At 28.9% G+C, this 17106-nt stretch overlaps 2 protein-coding genes across 2 annotated transcripts; one reads left to right on the top strand and one right to left on the bottom strand.

The window, feature by feature from the left end:
• Positions 1–1948: 1948 nt before the first annotated feature.
• LOC101510429 (E3 ubiquitin-protein ligase ATL4-like) lies at positions 1949–3518 on the top strand. Its single transcript, XM_004510078.4, has one exon. It carries the CDS (start codon positions 2203–2205, stop codon positions 3247–3249), a length of 1047 nt encoding a protein of 348 aa, XP_004510135.1. The 5' UTR covers positions 1949–2202; the 3' UTR covers positions 3250–3518.
• Positions 3519–7199: 3681 nt separating this feature from the next.
• On the bottom strand, positions 7200–8770 carry LOC101510104 (1-aminocyclopropane-1-carboxylate oxidase homolog 12-like). Its single transcript, XM_004510077.4, has 3 exons — positions 8190–8770; positions 7742–8063; positions 7200–7655 (listed from the first exon to the last, which is right to left on the bottom strand). Exons 1-3 carry the CDS (start codon positions 8702–8704, stop codon positions 7404–7406), a joined length of 1089 nt encoding a protein of 362 aa, XP_004510134.1. The 5' UTR covers positions 8705–8770; the 3' UTR covers positions 7200–7403.
• Between the last annotated feature and the right edge of the window lie 8336 nt (positions 8771–17106).

The following is a 17106-nucleotide window of genomic DNA, read 5'->3' on the forward strand; positions in this document are numbered from 1 at the left end:
TATATATATATATATTGATATTGGCTGTCATTTTAGTATGTCAAGATTCTTGATTAAAAAAAAAATTGTACCCTTTCTGATCATAGAGTAATTGTTGTGCATAATCTGAAGCAGGAAATTGTTAGTATATAGAGCATGCCAAGATTGTGAAGAAAGCAAAACGATAATGTCATATAGTACTATAAAAACAATGAAGCTAGTTAGCACGCGCTCATGATCAAAAGGAACGTACGAATAATACATTTCTTTGAAGTGATAAAAAACATTACATGAAATCCAAGCTAGCATCATCCAATTGATAATTCAATAACTAGAGATAATGCCACATTATGGTTGCATTATACAATTATTATTATGGAATGTATTAGTTGCCTTGTTTCTTGGGTTTAGCACATTATTGAATTATTATGGAATGTATAAGTTGCCTTGTTTCTTGGGTTAGCACGTTTCCAAACACATGTACTATTTTTTTTTAAGCCTTAGTTTCAAAGAAAATGAATTCCTAGTAATATAAAATATAGTCGAAATACTATATTTGAATTTATTTATTCAATTAATATTTGAATTTAGATTTTCTTAAAAAATCCGCCCTTAATCAAAATTATTATTTTTTTACAAACTTAACCCAAGTTCATTAATATAAGATATATACAATTCATTTTAATTCTATAATAATAAGTTTTATAGCTAGCATATAGTAAATTATTTATATGGATTTCAAGTTCTATATGAAGATATATATACTTGTTTAAAAATAACTTATCTATCTTATGTAGGAAACAAATATAATGATTGGGATCATCTTGAAGTTATTGCATTATTGCACGATCTGAGGACGATGTTAGCTTAAACTTTTTCCAATCATGTTATTAATTTGACTTTTCATTCTTCAAAGAAATTCCTCCCTTGTTAGTTAATTAAGGGTATCCTTAAAAGCTATTTCGTTTTCTTTTTAACCTTTGAATCTAAAAGCTGTCCCCATCCATTTCATTTGTTTCTGAATAAAACTAAGCAAGGTTTATGAGTCAAAGTTCCTATGTATAACCTTATTGACAATCACAGTAATTGAATGTGCCACTGTTGAAATTTGCTAAAAGTAAAGTGATTAAATACTGGGAGGCTGTTTTTTTCCATATAGTTTTTGTATTTTAGTTAATAAATCAAATCAAACGAGTATATTTTCATGTAAAAATAAGGAAGAAAAACATTTCACCTTATGAACGTGAATTTGGATGTACACATCTAGAAGAAGCACATATTTTATGACTCTAAAGTAAACTTCCGAATAATTTATGTCATAAAAAATACAGTTACATACAAAAATATGTGAGATTTTAAAGGAAATAAAATCAAGTATGTTTTCAGCGATCCTTAAATAGGCCAAACAATGTTTCCATCAATGTTTGTTAACTTATATACAAGCTCTGAATATCATAAGCTTTGAGCAATATGATATACTACTGCTACAATTTTGACGGCATAATTAGTTGGAAATAATTAACATATTCCATTATTAGTTGTCACTTCTATTTCTTTTTAATCAGAAAAATTTAGAGTGAAAAAAAATAATATTTCAATCTAAAATAGAAAATACTTTATGAACACTTGCTTTCTTCAATAAAACTCGCGAGATGAAATATGTTATTCAATTACTTAATCTAGTTTATGAATAATATGATTTTTCTTTTCATAACAAAAGTGATATATACATAAAAAAAAAGTGCAAAAGCAAATTTTTGGCTGAAATTACAATTTGGATAGCTAGATACGTTTATGCTTTATACTATACATGGAATAGTTGAAATGGTTTAGCTTAACTACCTCAATAATCGATATGAAATTGCTTTCAAAAAACAAATAACCGATAAGAAATTTAATTATAGAAAATATGAACATATATTTCAAGTGATTATATAGTGCTTAATTTATGCTTTTCCAACCAAAGAATCTAGGTAACTCTAACACAAAAAAAAAAAATGCAGAATCAATTTAATCCATAAACACCGAAAAAAGAGAGAACAGTATCTCTCTCTCCCTTCTCCATAAACCTGAACGCATTTACTTCTCTTCATTCATTCAATCAAATCCATTCCTTCCCCATTAACATTCAATTCATTTAACCTACACCAAATTATCACGTGCCATTCACGTGCAATCTCTTATGTTGTCAAAACAAACAACCAACACACTTATACTACTTTCATGCACACAACAACACTCTCTTTCAAAGCTTTCATTCTTTTAAGCCATAACGAAATGTTTAACAACGTCGTCGTTTCGCACACGTTCGCAACTGTTTCTAAATCACTAACGGAAACGGTTACACCACCGTCACCTCACAGCTCATCTCCGTTACAGAATATAAGTCCCAGCATTCTCATCATTGTTACGGTTCTCGCCGTCACCGTTATTGTTTCATTCGCGCTCTGTTTCCTTCTCCGTCATCTCAACCGTCGATGTCTCCGTCGTCTCTCCTCCGATCCCGACGCTTTCCCGCCGCCGGTTGTCATCAGCGGTCGAACCTCACCGGAAATAATACCTCCCTCTGATTTGATTGATTCGCTTCCGCTTTTCACTTTCTCCTCCGTAACTCGCCGTTCATCCACAGCCGCCGCTGACTGCGCCGTTTGTCTCTCGAAGTTCCACAACAACGATCTCCTCCGTCTTCTCCCTCGCTGCTGCCATGCTTTCCACGTCGACTGCATTGATACGTGGCTTCGTTCAAATCTCTCGTGTCCTCTCTGTCGCTCCGCCGTTTTCCCCTCCGATTCAGACCTCGCTAAAATTCTCAGATCACCGTCCTCCGATAGTTTTCGAATCGAAATAGGAAATGTGAGCCGCCGAGGAACTATTCCCGACGCCGCCGGTGATGGAAGGTCGTTTTCCATGGGATCATTCGATTATTACGTGGAGGAGCCATCGGAGGTTTCGTTCACTCATGATCACCGGAGAAGTATCTCCGATCATAAGGTCGACATTCCGACATCAGATGATTCTCCGGCGATAAACGAAACCGTTGTACTTGCCGGAGAAGTTGGCAGTAGTGGATTCTGGCTGAAGGATTACGTGGACAGACTTTCGGCTTCTATTTCATCTCGAACGGCGTCGTTTAGAAGTTCTGGAAGGTTCTTTGGTGGAAGTAGTCGCAGAAACGACGTCGTTCAAGTAGCTGTGGATTATGATGACGTGGAAAGTAACAGAATTGGTGAGGAAATTACCGAAATGTTTCGTTGGCTTTCAGGGGTATGATTGGTAAATTAGATTAACACCTAGGTAAATGTCTTGGTATTTTTGATATAATTTTTTTACTATTTTACAATATTTTTCAAACATATTTGGCTTCCCTTTTGATTTTCCTTTTGAGGCTTTAGAATTAGAACAAAATTAGTGCAAACGATGAATCTGTGTAGATAGTTACTATGAGAGACATAGTAATTTTTGGTTTAGATCATGGATTTTAATAGGAATGCGTATGATAATGTGATCATAATTAGATAAAAAGATACAAATTATTTCTGGAATTATAATATTCGATCTTGTTGGTTAAAGGCACGCCAATTATGGATTATTTTTCATTCATAATAATAGGATTATGCTTAGTAAATTAATATTATTTTTTCTTGAACAATCAATTAGTATATTTTAGATCGTTCAAAATAGTATGAAAAACAGATAGGAAGTAGATGCATTTATTTATTTATTTAAATACAAAGTGTATATTTGTACAATACTATATCTGCTATTTCATTGTCGGTAGCTAGCAAAAGCAAAATACATCCAAAAACTGTTCTAGTACTAGTACTATTTGATACTTTTGATTATTTATTTTAATTACAGAAATATGTGTTAATTTTACGTGATTTATTGATATAAAAGTTTTGTATTTATTTTATGTTGTGTAAATTTGAGAACCATATTATGAGAGATAAAAATAGTAACTTCCTCTCTTAAGTTAAACTTAATTTATTGCACCCAACAAAAAACTTAACTTATACTACTATATTCTTACATAACTGAATTCCATGTTTGAATACGTCCTTTATAATATAACATACTCCTTTTAAAGTGAGATTTAAAATTAACTCAGTACATCCATTAATCACATTTAAGATTTATCACTATTAAAAATTTGGTGTGTGTGGAAAATATGATAGATTGTCTCTAATGTCATCTCCTTTCAATGTTTGTCTAAGTTTTTTTATATGAAGTGTGACATTCTTTTTTTTCAATACTTAGAAAGTTTTGAGGTTATATAGTATGTCAAATAAACTTCTACAAGAGGGAAAAAAGCTTTTCAAAAGACACCAAGTGAGAGAGGTCTAACATTATTAAAATGTTAGTTATATGTGACCAGAGGGAATACTACCTAATGATATTTATTTTTCTAAGACTCAAAATGTTACAGTACTATAGAAAATCGAAAATTTAGGCAAAAATAAAAACGTGTGCAAAATTAATTTTCTGAGTATAGTTTTTACTTTTTTCATACCCAAAAAAGTAGGAACCAAAATCTGAGTTCCTTTCATGTGTTAGAATGTTACATATTAAAATCGTATGTTTGGATTTTAGTGGAAATGTGCATTGTGTCATATTATAATGTGACAATGCAACTAGTAAGTGGTATATACTTTACCTTATTGTAGTGAGGTTAGTAAAAATCTTTGGCTTTGAAAGAGAAAAGAACGAAAGGACATGCTTTGTTCGGTTATTTAATATATTATTTTATTAAAGCTTTGTTCGGTGATTTATGTTACTTTTCGACGATGGTATAAATAAGAGTAAAGTAGTGTAGGGGTTTCATGTGGGTGAGTGATGAACGTATAGAATTAATGGTTGCTCATTTATTGTGTATTTACCAACCATTTTAATTGTAAAGGTCCTACTTCTGCTTCAAATTTTAAGTCTTTTGTGACGATTATTAATGTTTATAGTAAATGAAAGGGAACAAGTTATTAATGTTCACGTATAACGTGATGGTAAGACCTTTTAATTAGTAGTACTATCTTAATTTTGAAACTGTTTTTTGTTACTCCGCTTGAATTCATTAAATATACACAAAGAGTGTGTGTTTTGCTTAGTACTTCAACATTTCGTGCCTTTTCGTTCACTTGTTAACTAAAAAATTATATTTCCATTCTTAATTTACTACTATGCTTTCATTTTTCCATTAATGTAAAGGTTCGTTGTAGTGTTGCATCAATTTCTAATAAAAGAAAAAAGCAATTGTATTCGCCTGATTTGAGTTTTACGAAGTTTTTTAAAAAATAGGAGTAATTAGTTGTATTGAGTTTAAATAATAAAATGATTTTTGTTTGCTAACTAAAATACATTTTTTAATAGTATTTAGACAATTACTTTAATGAGTGAAAATGCAATAAAGAATTAAATATATGTTGATGTTTTAACATAGATTAAAAATAATTCTATAATAATTTTATAGACTAAAAAATATGATTTTTTATGAAAACTAAAAATAAATTTTTTAAGATGTAAAAACTTATTTAACTATACGATAAATAAAAATAATAATAATTCTTCATTGATAATATAAAAATACAAATAATTTGAGATAGATAAATATTACAAGGAAAACATTTATTATGTACTTTGTCCGAATAAATATTTGTATGTCCGAATAAATATAAACATTACAAATGGATCGATTATTTGTATGCTCCGAATTAATATAACATATAATCATGTTAAATAGTATAGATTTTGTTTGGGCATAGATTTTGTTTTTAACCATGTTATTGTTTCATAGTATATATCCATCAATTTTCAGCATATTTTGGTAGGGATAATTTGCTTAAAGGATCGATCCGATCAGTATTGCATATAAAACTATACTATTTAACATGATTATATGTTTTGTTAAAAGTTCACTTAATGTGTTTGTGTTTTGGGTTCAAATTTATTGTTAGTTCAAACAATAATAATGTTACTAACTATTTATCAGTATATCAATTTTCATTTTCTTCTAATTTCCAAAATAGCTCAAAAAGTTACTATATATATAATAGTACTTTCTTTTCTCATGTACCCCTACTACTATTAGTATAATGCTTTAGGCTGACTTGTAAAACCAAATCATGTTTCTTCTTTTCTCTTTTAGATTGTCTAGGAATCCAGGGTTACTTGTTGAAATGGCAAACGTAACTCACATCAAATGCAACACTCATAATAAGTTTCAAAAGATGATCACTTTGATCCATGAAATTAGCTAGTTGCCAGATTTGCTTTCTCCTTATAACAAACACACCTTTTTTGCTGAAAATATTTTAATACATATGATACGATCATAAGATGCAAATGATCACTATGTATATGATTGATTAGTACTGAAAAGTTCTAATAAATAATGTTTAACTCGGGTAACTTAGAATCAAATTAGTGTAAATATATTATTATAAGTGTATGTTTGGATTCAATTTTTGTGTGAGGTAAAAGTGACTTTAAATACATAAAATTAAATTTTGACAAGAACTATTTTTTTACTCTAAATTAAATTATATCTCCAATATGTACTTTGTAACTTTTGTTTTTATTTAGTTTCAATTTTTTTTTACTAAAGTTTTAAATTTATTATTCAACTCAATGTACGCAAACATATTCAAATATAAAAAATTTATATTCAATACACTATCATCTAAATAAGGTTGATCCCATATATTTAAAGGCTTGAAGGAAAGATTATATAGACTGTCTTTTTTTTAAAAAATATAACACAAGATTTATAAATAAAAAATAATCAAATTTCACTACATCTAAGTTCAAATTTGGGTTAGGATGAATATGAGGGTTTTATTTTTACCAAATGACTCAAGTTAACGTCTATAACTAATATGTCTAATTAAATTAATTTTTTTTAGGCCTTTATTGATCCAAAATTTTGAGGTAATTGCTCATCTAGTTCTCCAATTTTACTCACTAGTACAAAAGACTTTAGTGTTTTCATCTAACTTTTAACCACAAGAAGCTCCTTTTCGGGAGATTTTCATGTTTTTGAGGGGGCTTAAGAGCAACTAATAAATTTTGAGGCCTAAAGTCTAGTTTGGATTGCTTCCTCCTTGGACAGGTCCAACATCCAAAATCACTTAAGTACTTTCTTTTTTCTTTTTGCATTATTTTTTAATTCATGATGATAAGTTCCCTAGAGCATTAAGCTAAAGAAAGTTTACTGTACAAAAACAATGATCTAAGTAAATGAGTTTGTTTTTGTAATTAAGTGAATGTTAATACTTTATAATTTCATCCATTGCATGAAATTGAAACCACATCATATTAACTTCTAGTTCATATTACAAAGTGGAATTGATGAATAACTACCTCATCACCAACTCACCAAAGCTCATTCAATTTATTTATATGATCTTAGTATTTTTTCTTCCACATTACATACTTCAAATCTTGTAATGTGTAAGAGCAGTAGTACCATCCAATCCTTTTGCCTCAAAGTAGGCTACATAATCAGCAACTGTGGTTTCTCTGTATTTGGGAGGATTTTCTTCTGATAATAGTTCCTTAATAGGTCCATAGAGTTTAGAGGATGACCTATAAGCTGTGCTGAAAAAGCATGCAACAGATATTCTTGGACCAACCTCATTTGCAACTACTCTATGTTCAACACTCTTGAATTTGTCATTTGTTATAAGCTACAATTCAAACAAACAAATAATCAGCTATATGTTTACTTGCATACAAAAGCTATAATATAAACATAAGAATACAGAAAACATGCCTGCAAAAGATCTCCAACATTAACAATGAGAGCACCAGTTACAGGTGTTATATCAATCCATTTATCCTCATGAAGAACTTGTAGGCCACCTATATGGTCTTGGAGAAGCACTGTGAGGAAATCATTATCAGAATGCTTGGTTGTTCCCACAGTCAATTCTGGTTCAGGACATGGAGGATAATAATGGCATAGTGCTATTAGTCCTTCAACACAATCCATTTCTTTTAGATGGTTTGGTTTCAAACCTAAAGCTTCTGACAACAATTCAAACAGTAAAGTCCCCAAATTCATCATGTGTTTTCCATATTCCAATAGTATATCTCTTCAAGAATAAGAATGTCAATTAGTAAAAAATGGAGTATTAATTAGATTATGTTAGAATATAAAATATGGTTCTAAAGTTCAAGTAGCACATAAACTTTATAGAAATACATACATAGATATATACCTGCAAACTATAGGAAAATCTTCAAGTTTAGGAGTATGAGGAGCTAAGTAACACATAAAAGTATCCCTCCAATTAAGTGCTGGTGAGCTATAAATATCAAAATTACTATTATAAATAAAGGACTTATTTCTATCTCTTGTATACAAATCTTTTTTAACTTGTGTGTTCTGTTCATAAAACCTCTTAACACCATCTTTAATCTCCTCAAGAACACTCAAAGGTATGCCATGATTAATAACTTGAAAGAAACCCCATGTTTCACATGCTTCCTTCACTTTTTGAACAATTTCTTGATGCAAACTTGGATCTTTATCAATATTTGTAAGGTCTATGACAGGAATAACATGACATGTGTTGTATGATTTCTCATATTTGTCAGGTTGATGATGGAATATTTCAGGTATCTTCTTAATCCCTGCATCAACAAGTCCTTTTACACCTTCTTTTGCTTCATCAAATGCTTTCCTTTCACTCAATTTCATCACTTTCATTTCATTTGTTTCTGTGCTTCCCATTTTCCTTATCTTTGTAGTTGTAACTAGAAGAAACAAAACAAGGATTCTATTCAATGTGACACCTTACGTAAACAAATTGGTGAGTTGTACATTAGTTTGATGTTATCTTCTTGACTTTGCAACACTAAACGACAAAGTTCAAATCTACTAGATACGATAGTATTATTTTAGTTAATGATAATTTTTTTCTTTTTCATTAAATATTTAATGAATTATAATCAAGATTGAATTGGTCCGACATTATTTAACTTCAATATCCAATTAAAATAATTATTTTTAAATTTTCCTTATTTTTTGACCAAACTCTAACTTCATATTATCAAAACTATTTCAATTGAAGATTAAAGGAAAAAGAAAATAAAATAAAAAATTAGCTAAAGTAAGACGAGAAATTGATAATTTGTAAATAAAATATTGATAGTTAACTGTAACACCCCGATTTTCAAAGCGATGGTGTATTTTTTTTTTTTCGAAAGAGGTTAAAATAAAACAGAGAAGAACAAATAAGGAAATACCTTTGGATAAATAATTGAGTCATTATAATTTACAAGCAGCGGAAAAATTTCTCAAAATACGAATCCAAAGTATTTACACTTCAAAAGGTGGGACATAGACCCCATCATAAAAATGTCACACAGACAATATTAGTATAAGTACAGTTTTCCAAATTAAAATACTCCAACCCAAAAAGAAGGACGTCTAGTCCCTATACATCAACCTAATCTGATCATCCTACCAAAAACTATACACCCTGAGTGATCTCTACGCGCCCCGTGAGATCCTCCTACATAGCTCCAGTCAAGCATTCTCATCCGTAGGGTACGGACCGGTGAGATCGTCTTGGCTCTCACTTGAGGGCAAAGCCCAGATTTCCACAATAGTTGTAAAGGGTCACCAACCGAAATTAACAAATAACACATAACATTTAAGTTTTAAATGCACAAAATAACCTTTCAACTAAGCATGCACCTTAAAAGGATTCCTCATATGCTAAAAGTTCATGTAATGCTTGCCAATTAAAAATGAAATCAAAATAGTTCTCAAACCATCAAGTAATACATAACTGACCAAAGCATTGATAAATCAATTGAGCAATCGATTATCTAACTCAAAATAAGGACTTTTGCTGAGCCAATCGATTGCCAAATCGATTTGGTCAGTTCTGCTGAGTTTTTGCATGACCAAATCGATTTCTAAGTCGATTTTGTCAGTTTTGATGAGTCCCTGTGTTGCCAAATCGATTTCCAAATCGATTTTGGCAGTTTTGCTGAGTTCCTGCCTCTCTGCCAATCGATTTCCAAATCGATTTCTTAAAAGATTTTGAAAGATATATTTATACAATCGATTGGCAAATCGATTAGGTTAAAATAGTGAACTTCCTGCAACTCATCCAATCGATTGGGAAATCGATTTCCCTGCTTATTCTTCCAAAAATACTTAAACTAATTCAATCACACTCACACATAACTCCAAAACTTAACACTTAGCAATTCCCACACAATCACCACGACGAATTGGTTTTCGAAATAGTTTTACAACCCATCACACTTACGCACAATAAACAATTCATATCACTAAGCAATTTCAATACAATTACCACGACAAATCAAATTCAGAACACTCAATCATAAACTTGAATCAAACACGACTCGCGTGCCAAGCACCCTAATGCAATGCGTATATGCCAAAATGCATGGACTCGGAATTCCAAACCAAAACCCTCCTCGAAGGGCCGTAAATCATAATTGTACCGCCTATCGCAGGCCAAAGTACCAATTACCGAGGTGCTACCTATCACGGGTCAGCACGATTTTCTAAAAAGCGTAAATCGTAAAAGTACCACCTATCACGGGTCAGCACGATTTACTAAAAGAAAAAGCGTAAGTCGTAAACGTACCGCCTATCACAGGCCAAAGTACTGTTTACCGAGGTGCCACCTATCACGGGTCAGCACAACTTACCAAACGTAAACCGTAAACGTACCACCTATCACGGGTCAGCACGATTTACCAAAATGAAATGCATGAGCATACACAAACTCCATCCACAACAATTGTTAAGCAAATGCAGATATTAAAAGATTTCCCATTTTTAATACTCATTTGACTTAAACGATTTTCACAACAAACATTAAGCAAACAAAAATATTAAGAGATTCCCTGTTCTTAATACTCTTTTAACTTAAACGATTTTCCAAAACAACATTAAGTAAACCGAGATATTAAAAGATTCCCCATTTTTAATACTCGTTTAACTCTAATGGTTTTCACGCCAACATTAAGTAAACGTAGACATTAAGAGATTCCCCATTCTTAATGCTCGTTTAACTTAAACGATTTTCTCAAACACACATTAAGTAAACCGAGATATTAAAAGATTCCCCATTTTTAATACTCGTTTAACTCTAATGGTTTTCAAATTCCACACAAAACAAACTCAAACCTATTATCAGATCCAGTCCACAACTCACACCAAAACACATCAAACACGACGAACACAGATCAACACAATCCACCACTCAAACACAACAAGTTTCATTTACTCAAAATCATACATAAATGAGTTTAAATTCATTTTCCACGAAACATTCATCAATATAACCAAAACCTAACTCTAAGATTTTACCCATAAAGCCTTAGATTCATTTTTCCCCAAATCAATACTCAAACCCTAACAAAAATCTTTCCACACAACCACAGATAAGTTCCTAAATGCAAACTAAAAGTTTGGAAGGAGCCATTACCTTAACGATAGCTTTAACGTGCGTTTTCGTTTCCGCGAGTAAATCCGGTAAAATCTCCGCTCGCGACGTCGCTTCCTAAGTTAGTTCACTAGCACCGTAGTGTGGTGGTGAGAAACTTTCCCTTCTATATCCTCGCGAAATGAAGCTTAGATCTAGACGAAACGGAGATGTTTGTGTTTGACAGTTTTAAAATCCCTAACACCGTTTTTCTTCGTTTTCGAATCAATGAGGGAGAGTGAAGTTAAGAAATCCTTATCCTATCACCCACCAAGCCTTGGGTTTCTAATCTTGAAGAAAGGAAGCAAAGAAAACGAAAAATTGAGGAAGGAGGGAGAAGGGGATCGCGCGCAGGGAGGGAGAGGAAGGAGTTTTTTGGTTTTCTTTCCTTTCTCTTTCTTTCCTTTGTTTTTCCTTTCTTCCTTTTTCCTTCTTTCCTTTTTATATCCTTTTCTTTTCCTTTTCCTTCCTTCTAATTTCCTTTCTTTTTCCCTCCAAACAACTATATATATATATATAAATTATAATTAACAAATATCTCAAAATATCTAGATATTTGTTAATTTACCATTTCACCCATAACGCATTAAATTCTCCGTAAATGATTCACTGCACTTAATTTAATTTATTTATCGACGAGTAATTTTAATCGGCATCAAAATATCTTTTTGATCATATAAACTCCAAAATATTATTAACTTTGGCTAAAAAGCCTCCGAGCCAAAATCCAAAATACACAAAAATACATAAAGTATACTTTAAAATTATGGGTCTTACATTAACCAACCCCATTGGTGAGTGTATTAGTGAGTAGTAGTAGTTAATAGTAGTCACATATTCTCATTTTCCTTTATCATTGATGTGGTTGTAGATTTTTGAGTTAAAATCTCCTTATGAATATGCAAAGCATCACAAGTTGTAGTAGCATATATGGTATAGGGACAAAAATTCATCCATAGTTTTTTTATAATAATATAAGCTAATGCTATATACTTTCATATGCTTATTTAGTGACTTGGTTGTGTTTTGACTGGATCTTCATTCGCGGTTTAGATTTATTTTCAATACTATAAAGACGGTACAACCTGTCAATCATTATTGATTAAACAGAAAAAGATAAAGAACACACATAGAGACTCTCTTAATGTGATTGAAGCACAAAACTTATTAAGTAACATCAACGTGATTGAAAATTCAATTTAATATTTTTTTTTCTCGAATGTTTTCTATTTATATCCTCTTTTTATTTAAAATTCTCGATTATACCTTACATTTAAATTTCTATATCAAAATATTTTATTTTTTTTTATCTTTAAGAGGTTGTAATAAGGGGATTTTTAGATATATAAATTTCAGTTTTTTTTTTTGTCTCTACAAAATATGATAAAGATCATCATATACTCACACACAATTGCGAAATTTTGGATTTGAATCCAAGACAAAACATAATAATATTATCATTCTTTAGTTGAATTAGCCCTTGTTAACTAAATTTAATGTTATTCTCTGAAAATGGAAAACCGTAAATATTAATATAACTTCCTCATCAAACTAAAGTTTTGAATCATATTAACTTACAAATATAATAAAATAAACTAGATTATGGCACGCGCGCTGCGCGGATATTAATTAATTAATTAATTAATTTTATAAGTTTTATAAGTAATATTTTATGTATTATTAATATAGTTATCTTATAATATTATTTTATTGATTCGTAATAATAGAATATGATTAGAAAAATTAAAATGAGGGAAAACCATGTTAATCACAATCATCTAATTTAATTTTTAAATTTCTTTGTAAAATTCGTATGATAATTTATTATATAGGATAATTGTTTGACTCATTGTACTTTGATTGTTAATTTATTTTTCAACATATAATAGTATTTGTATTTATTTGACGAAATAAAATGTAAAATACAAACCAAAAAAAAATGTAAAAATTTATAAATATGATTTACTATTTAATATTTTTTATTTTAAAGAAATGTTAATGTTGAATTATATTGTAGCGTAGTCTAAATTTATTTGTTTTATTATCATGATATTTTAATTGCGAGTATGAGAAGTTGTTGTAAAAAAAAATTATTGAATATATTTCATCAAAAGTTTGAAAAAAAAATAAGTTGTTGTGGCATCAGAGTCTATTTTAAAGATATATAATAGATGATAGATTTTAATAGTTGAAAGTAACTTTTTTAATAATTTTTCACATATTCGTATTTTATGATTATTTTTAATAAATTTATGTTTTTTTCTGTCAAATAGAATATGTATTTTTATTTTATAAAATGTTACTAAAAAAATGGATTGATATTAATGAGTAATTTAATTTTTAACGTAAAAATCATTACTCACCATAAGTAAAATAATATAATTGTTCATAAAAAGAAGATTAAATAAAGAACATTTATGTCGATATTTATGAGTGATTAGATGGTTTTTTTATTGAATTTAATTACTAATAATATAAATTATTACCATTGGTAAATGACTAATAATGTTATAAAATAATATTATAAAATAGTTTATAAATTTATTATAAAATAACTTATAAAATAATTTGATAATAATATAAATTATAAATTATCATCAAATTGTAAAATAATTTTATGAGTTTTATAAGTAACATTTTATGTATTATAAATATAGTTAATTTATAATATTACTTTATTGATTTGTAATAATTGAATATGATTAGAAAAATTATTGATTTGTAAAATAAATTTATAAGTTTTATAAGTAATATTTTATGTATTATAAATATAGTTATCTTATAATATTACTTTATTGATTTGTAATAATTGAATATGATTAGAAAAATTATTGATTTGTAAAATAAATTTATAAGTTTTATAAGTAATATTTTATGTATTATAAATATAGTTATCTTATAATATTACTTTATTGATTTGTAATAATTGAATATGATTAGGAAAATTAAAATGAGGGAAAATCATGTTTATCACAATCATCTAATTTAATTTTTAAAATATTTTGAAAAATTTGTATGATAACTTTTTATATAGGATAATTGTTTGACCCATTGTACTTTGATTGTTAATTTATTTTTCAAACATATAATGGTATTTGTATTTATTTGACGAAATAAAATGTAAAATACAAACCCAAAAATAAGATGTAAAAATTTATAAATATAATTTACTATTTAATATTTTTTTTATTTTAAAAAAATGTTAATGTTGAATTATATTGTAGCGTAGTCTAAATTTATTTGTTTTATTATTATGATGTTTTAATTGCAAGCATGAGAAGTTGTTGTAAAAAAAATTATTGAATATATTTCATCAAAAGTTTGTAAATAAATAATAAGTTGTTGTGGCATCGAGAGTCTATTTTAAATATATATAATAGATGATAGATTTTAATAATTGGAAGTAACTTTTTTAATAATTTTTCATATATTCATATTTTATGATTATTTTTAATAAACTTATGTATTTTCTGTCAAATAGAATATATATTTTTATTTTATAAAGTGTTACTAAAAAAATGGATTGACATTAATATTTATGTATCTGTCAAATAGAATATATATTTTTATTTTATAAAGTGTTACTAAAAAAATGGATTGACATTAATGAGTAATTTAATTTTTAATGTATAAAATCATTACTCACAATAAATGAAATAATATAATTGTTCATAAAAGGAAAATTAAATAAAGAACATTTATGTCGATATTTATGAGTGATTAGGTGGTTTTTTTTTATTGAATTTAATGACTAATAATATAAATTATTACCATTGGTAAACGACTAATAATATTATAAAGTAATATTATAAAATAGTTTATAAATTTATTATAAAATAACTTATAAAATAATTTGATAATAATATAAATTTAAATTATTATCAAATTGTAAAATAATTTATAAATTATAAATTTATTATAAATAATTGTAAAATAAATTTATAAGTTTTATAAGTAATATTTTATGTATTATAAATATAGTAAATTTATAATATTACTTTATTGATTTGTAATAATTGAATATGATTAGGAAAATTGGCTTTTAGTGTCAACAAATATTAATTCAACTTCCCTTTTGTTAACATGATCCCTAATAAAATGATATTTTATTTCAATGTGTTTTGATCTTGAATGTAGAATGGAATATTTTGACAGATTTATATCACTTGTATTACCACAATAGATGGGAATAATTGTATAACTTACATAGAAATCTTCAAGTTGATTTTTAATCTACAAGTTTATTTTTGATCCACAAGACTTGAGAGCAATAATTGGCAGCTGAGACATATTCATTCAACTTTAGTCGTTGATAACACAATTGTGTTTTGCATTCTACATGACCAACTTATTAAAGCTTTTCCTCCAAGAAATTGACATACACAACTTGTGCTATTTCTTTCAATTTTATCCCCAGCATCATAGTAGGCTACAAGATCAAAATGAGATTCTTGCAACTAAAGCAAAAGTTTTATCATAATCAATACTTTCTTGTTGGTTATATTTAGAGCCACCAATTTTGCTTTATTCCTTATTACTCTTCCTTCTTCATCTAATTTGCATTCTACATGACCAACTTATTAAAGTTTTTCCTCCAAGAAATTGACATACAAAACTTGTGCTATTTCTTTCAATTTTATCCCCAGCATCATAGTAGGCTACAAGATCAAAATGAGATTCTTGCAACTAAAGCAAAAGTTTTATCATAATCAATACCTTGTTGTTGGTTATATCCTAGAGCCACCAATCTTGCTTTATTCCTTATTACTTTTCCTTCTTCATCTAAATTGTTTCTAAATACTCATCTTGTACCTATAATTGTTTGATTTTGTGGATTTGGGACAAAAGTACAAACTTGATTCTTTTCAAATTGGAGAAGTTCTTGCATTGCTTCAACCCATGAGTTATCAATTATGACTTCTTTGATTGACTTTGATTCGATTTGAGAGATCATTGCTATGTTGTTCTTGTCATCTTTAAATGACATTTTTGTTCTAATGTCATCAGATGTGTTTCCTATTTTAATTTTGTGGATAATCTCTTATGGTTTTCCAACTTCTTAAAGGAGTTTGAAATGGAGATTGATGATCAATCTCGTGTTTCTGAGGAACACTTCTTCTTCTTCTTCTTCTTCTTCTTCTTCTTCTTCTTCTTCTTCTTCTTCTTCTTCTTCTTCTTCTTCTTCTTCTTCTTCTTCTTCTTCTTCTTCTTCTTCTTAAGGTGTTTTATTGATGATTTTTTTATTGATACACGATTTAAAAAGCAACAAGAAGTTCTGATTGCTTCATCCCAAAAGAAAGACATATGTTCCCTCTGTGTCAACCTAGTCTGATCATTTTACAAAACAACTAAACACCCTGAGTGATCTCCACGCGCCCCGTGGGATCCTCCTAGCGTAGCTCCAATCAAGCATTCCCATCTACATTCCCATCCGTAGGGTATAAATCGGTAGGATCATCCTGGCTCTCCTCTGAGGGCAAAGCCCAGATTTCCACAATAGTTGTAAAGGGTCACCAACCGAAATTAACAGTTAACACATAACATTTAAGCTTTTAGATGCACAAATAACCTTTTCAACTTAACATGCATCTTAGAAGGATTTTCCATATGCTAAAAGTTCACATAATGCTTGCCAATTAAAAATGAAATCAAAATAAGGTTC

This window comes from Cicer arietinum, chromosome 7 (genome assembly GCF_000331145.2).
Source record: "Cicer arietinum cultivar CDC Frontier isolate Library 1 chromosome 7, Cicar.CDCFrontier_v2.0, whole genome shotgun sequence".
NCBI classification, from domain to species: domain Eukaryota; kingdom Viridiplantae; phylum Streptophyta; class Magnoliopsida; order Fabales; family Fabaceae; genus Cicer; species Cicer arietinum.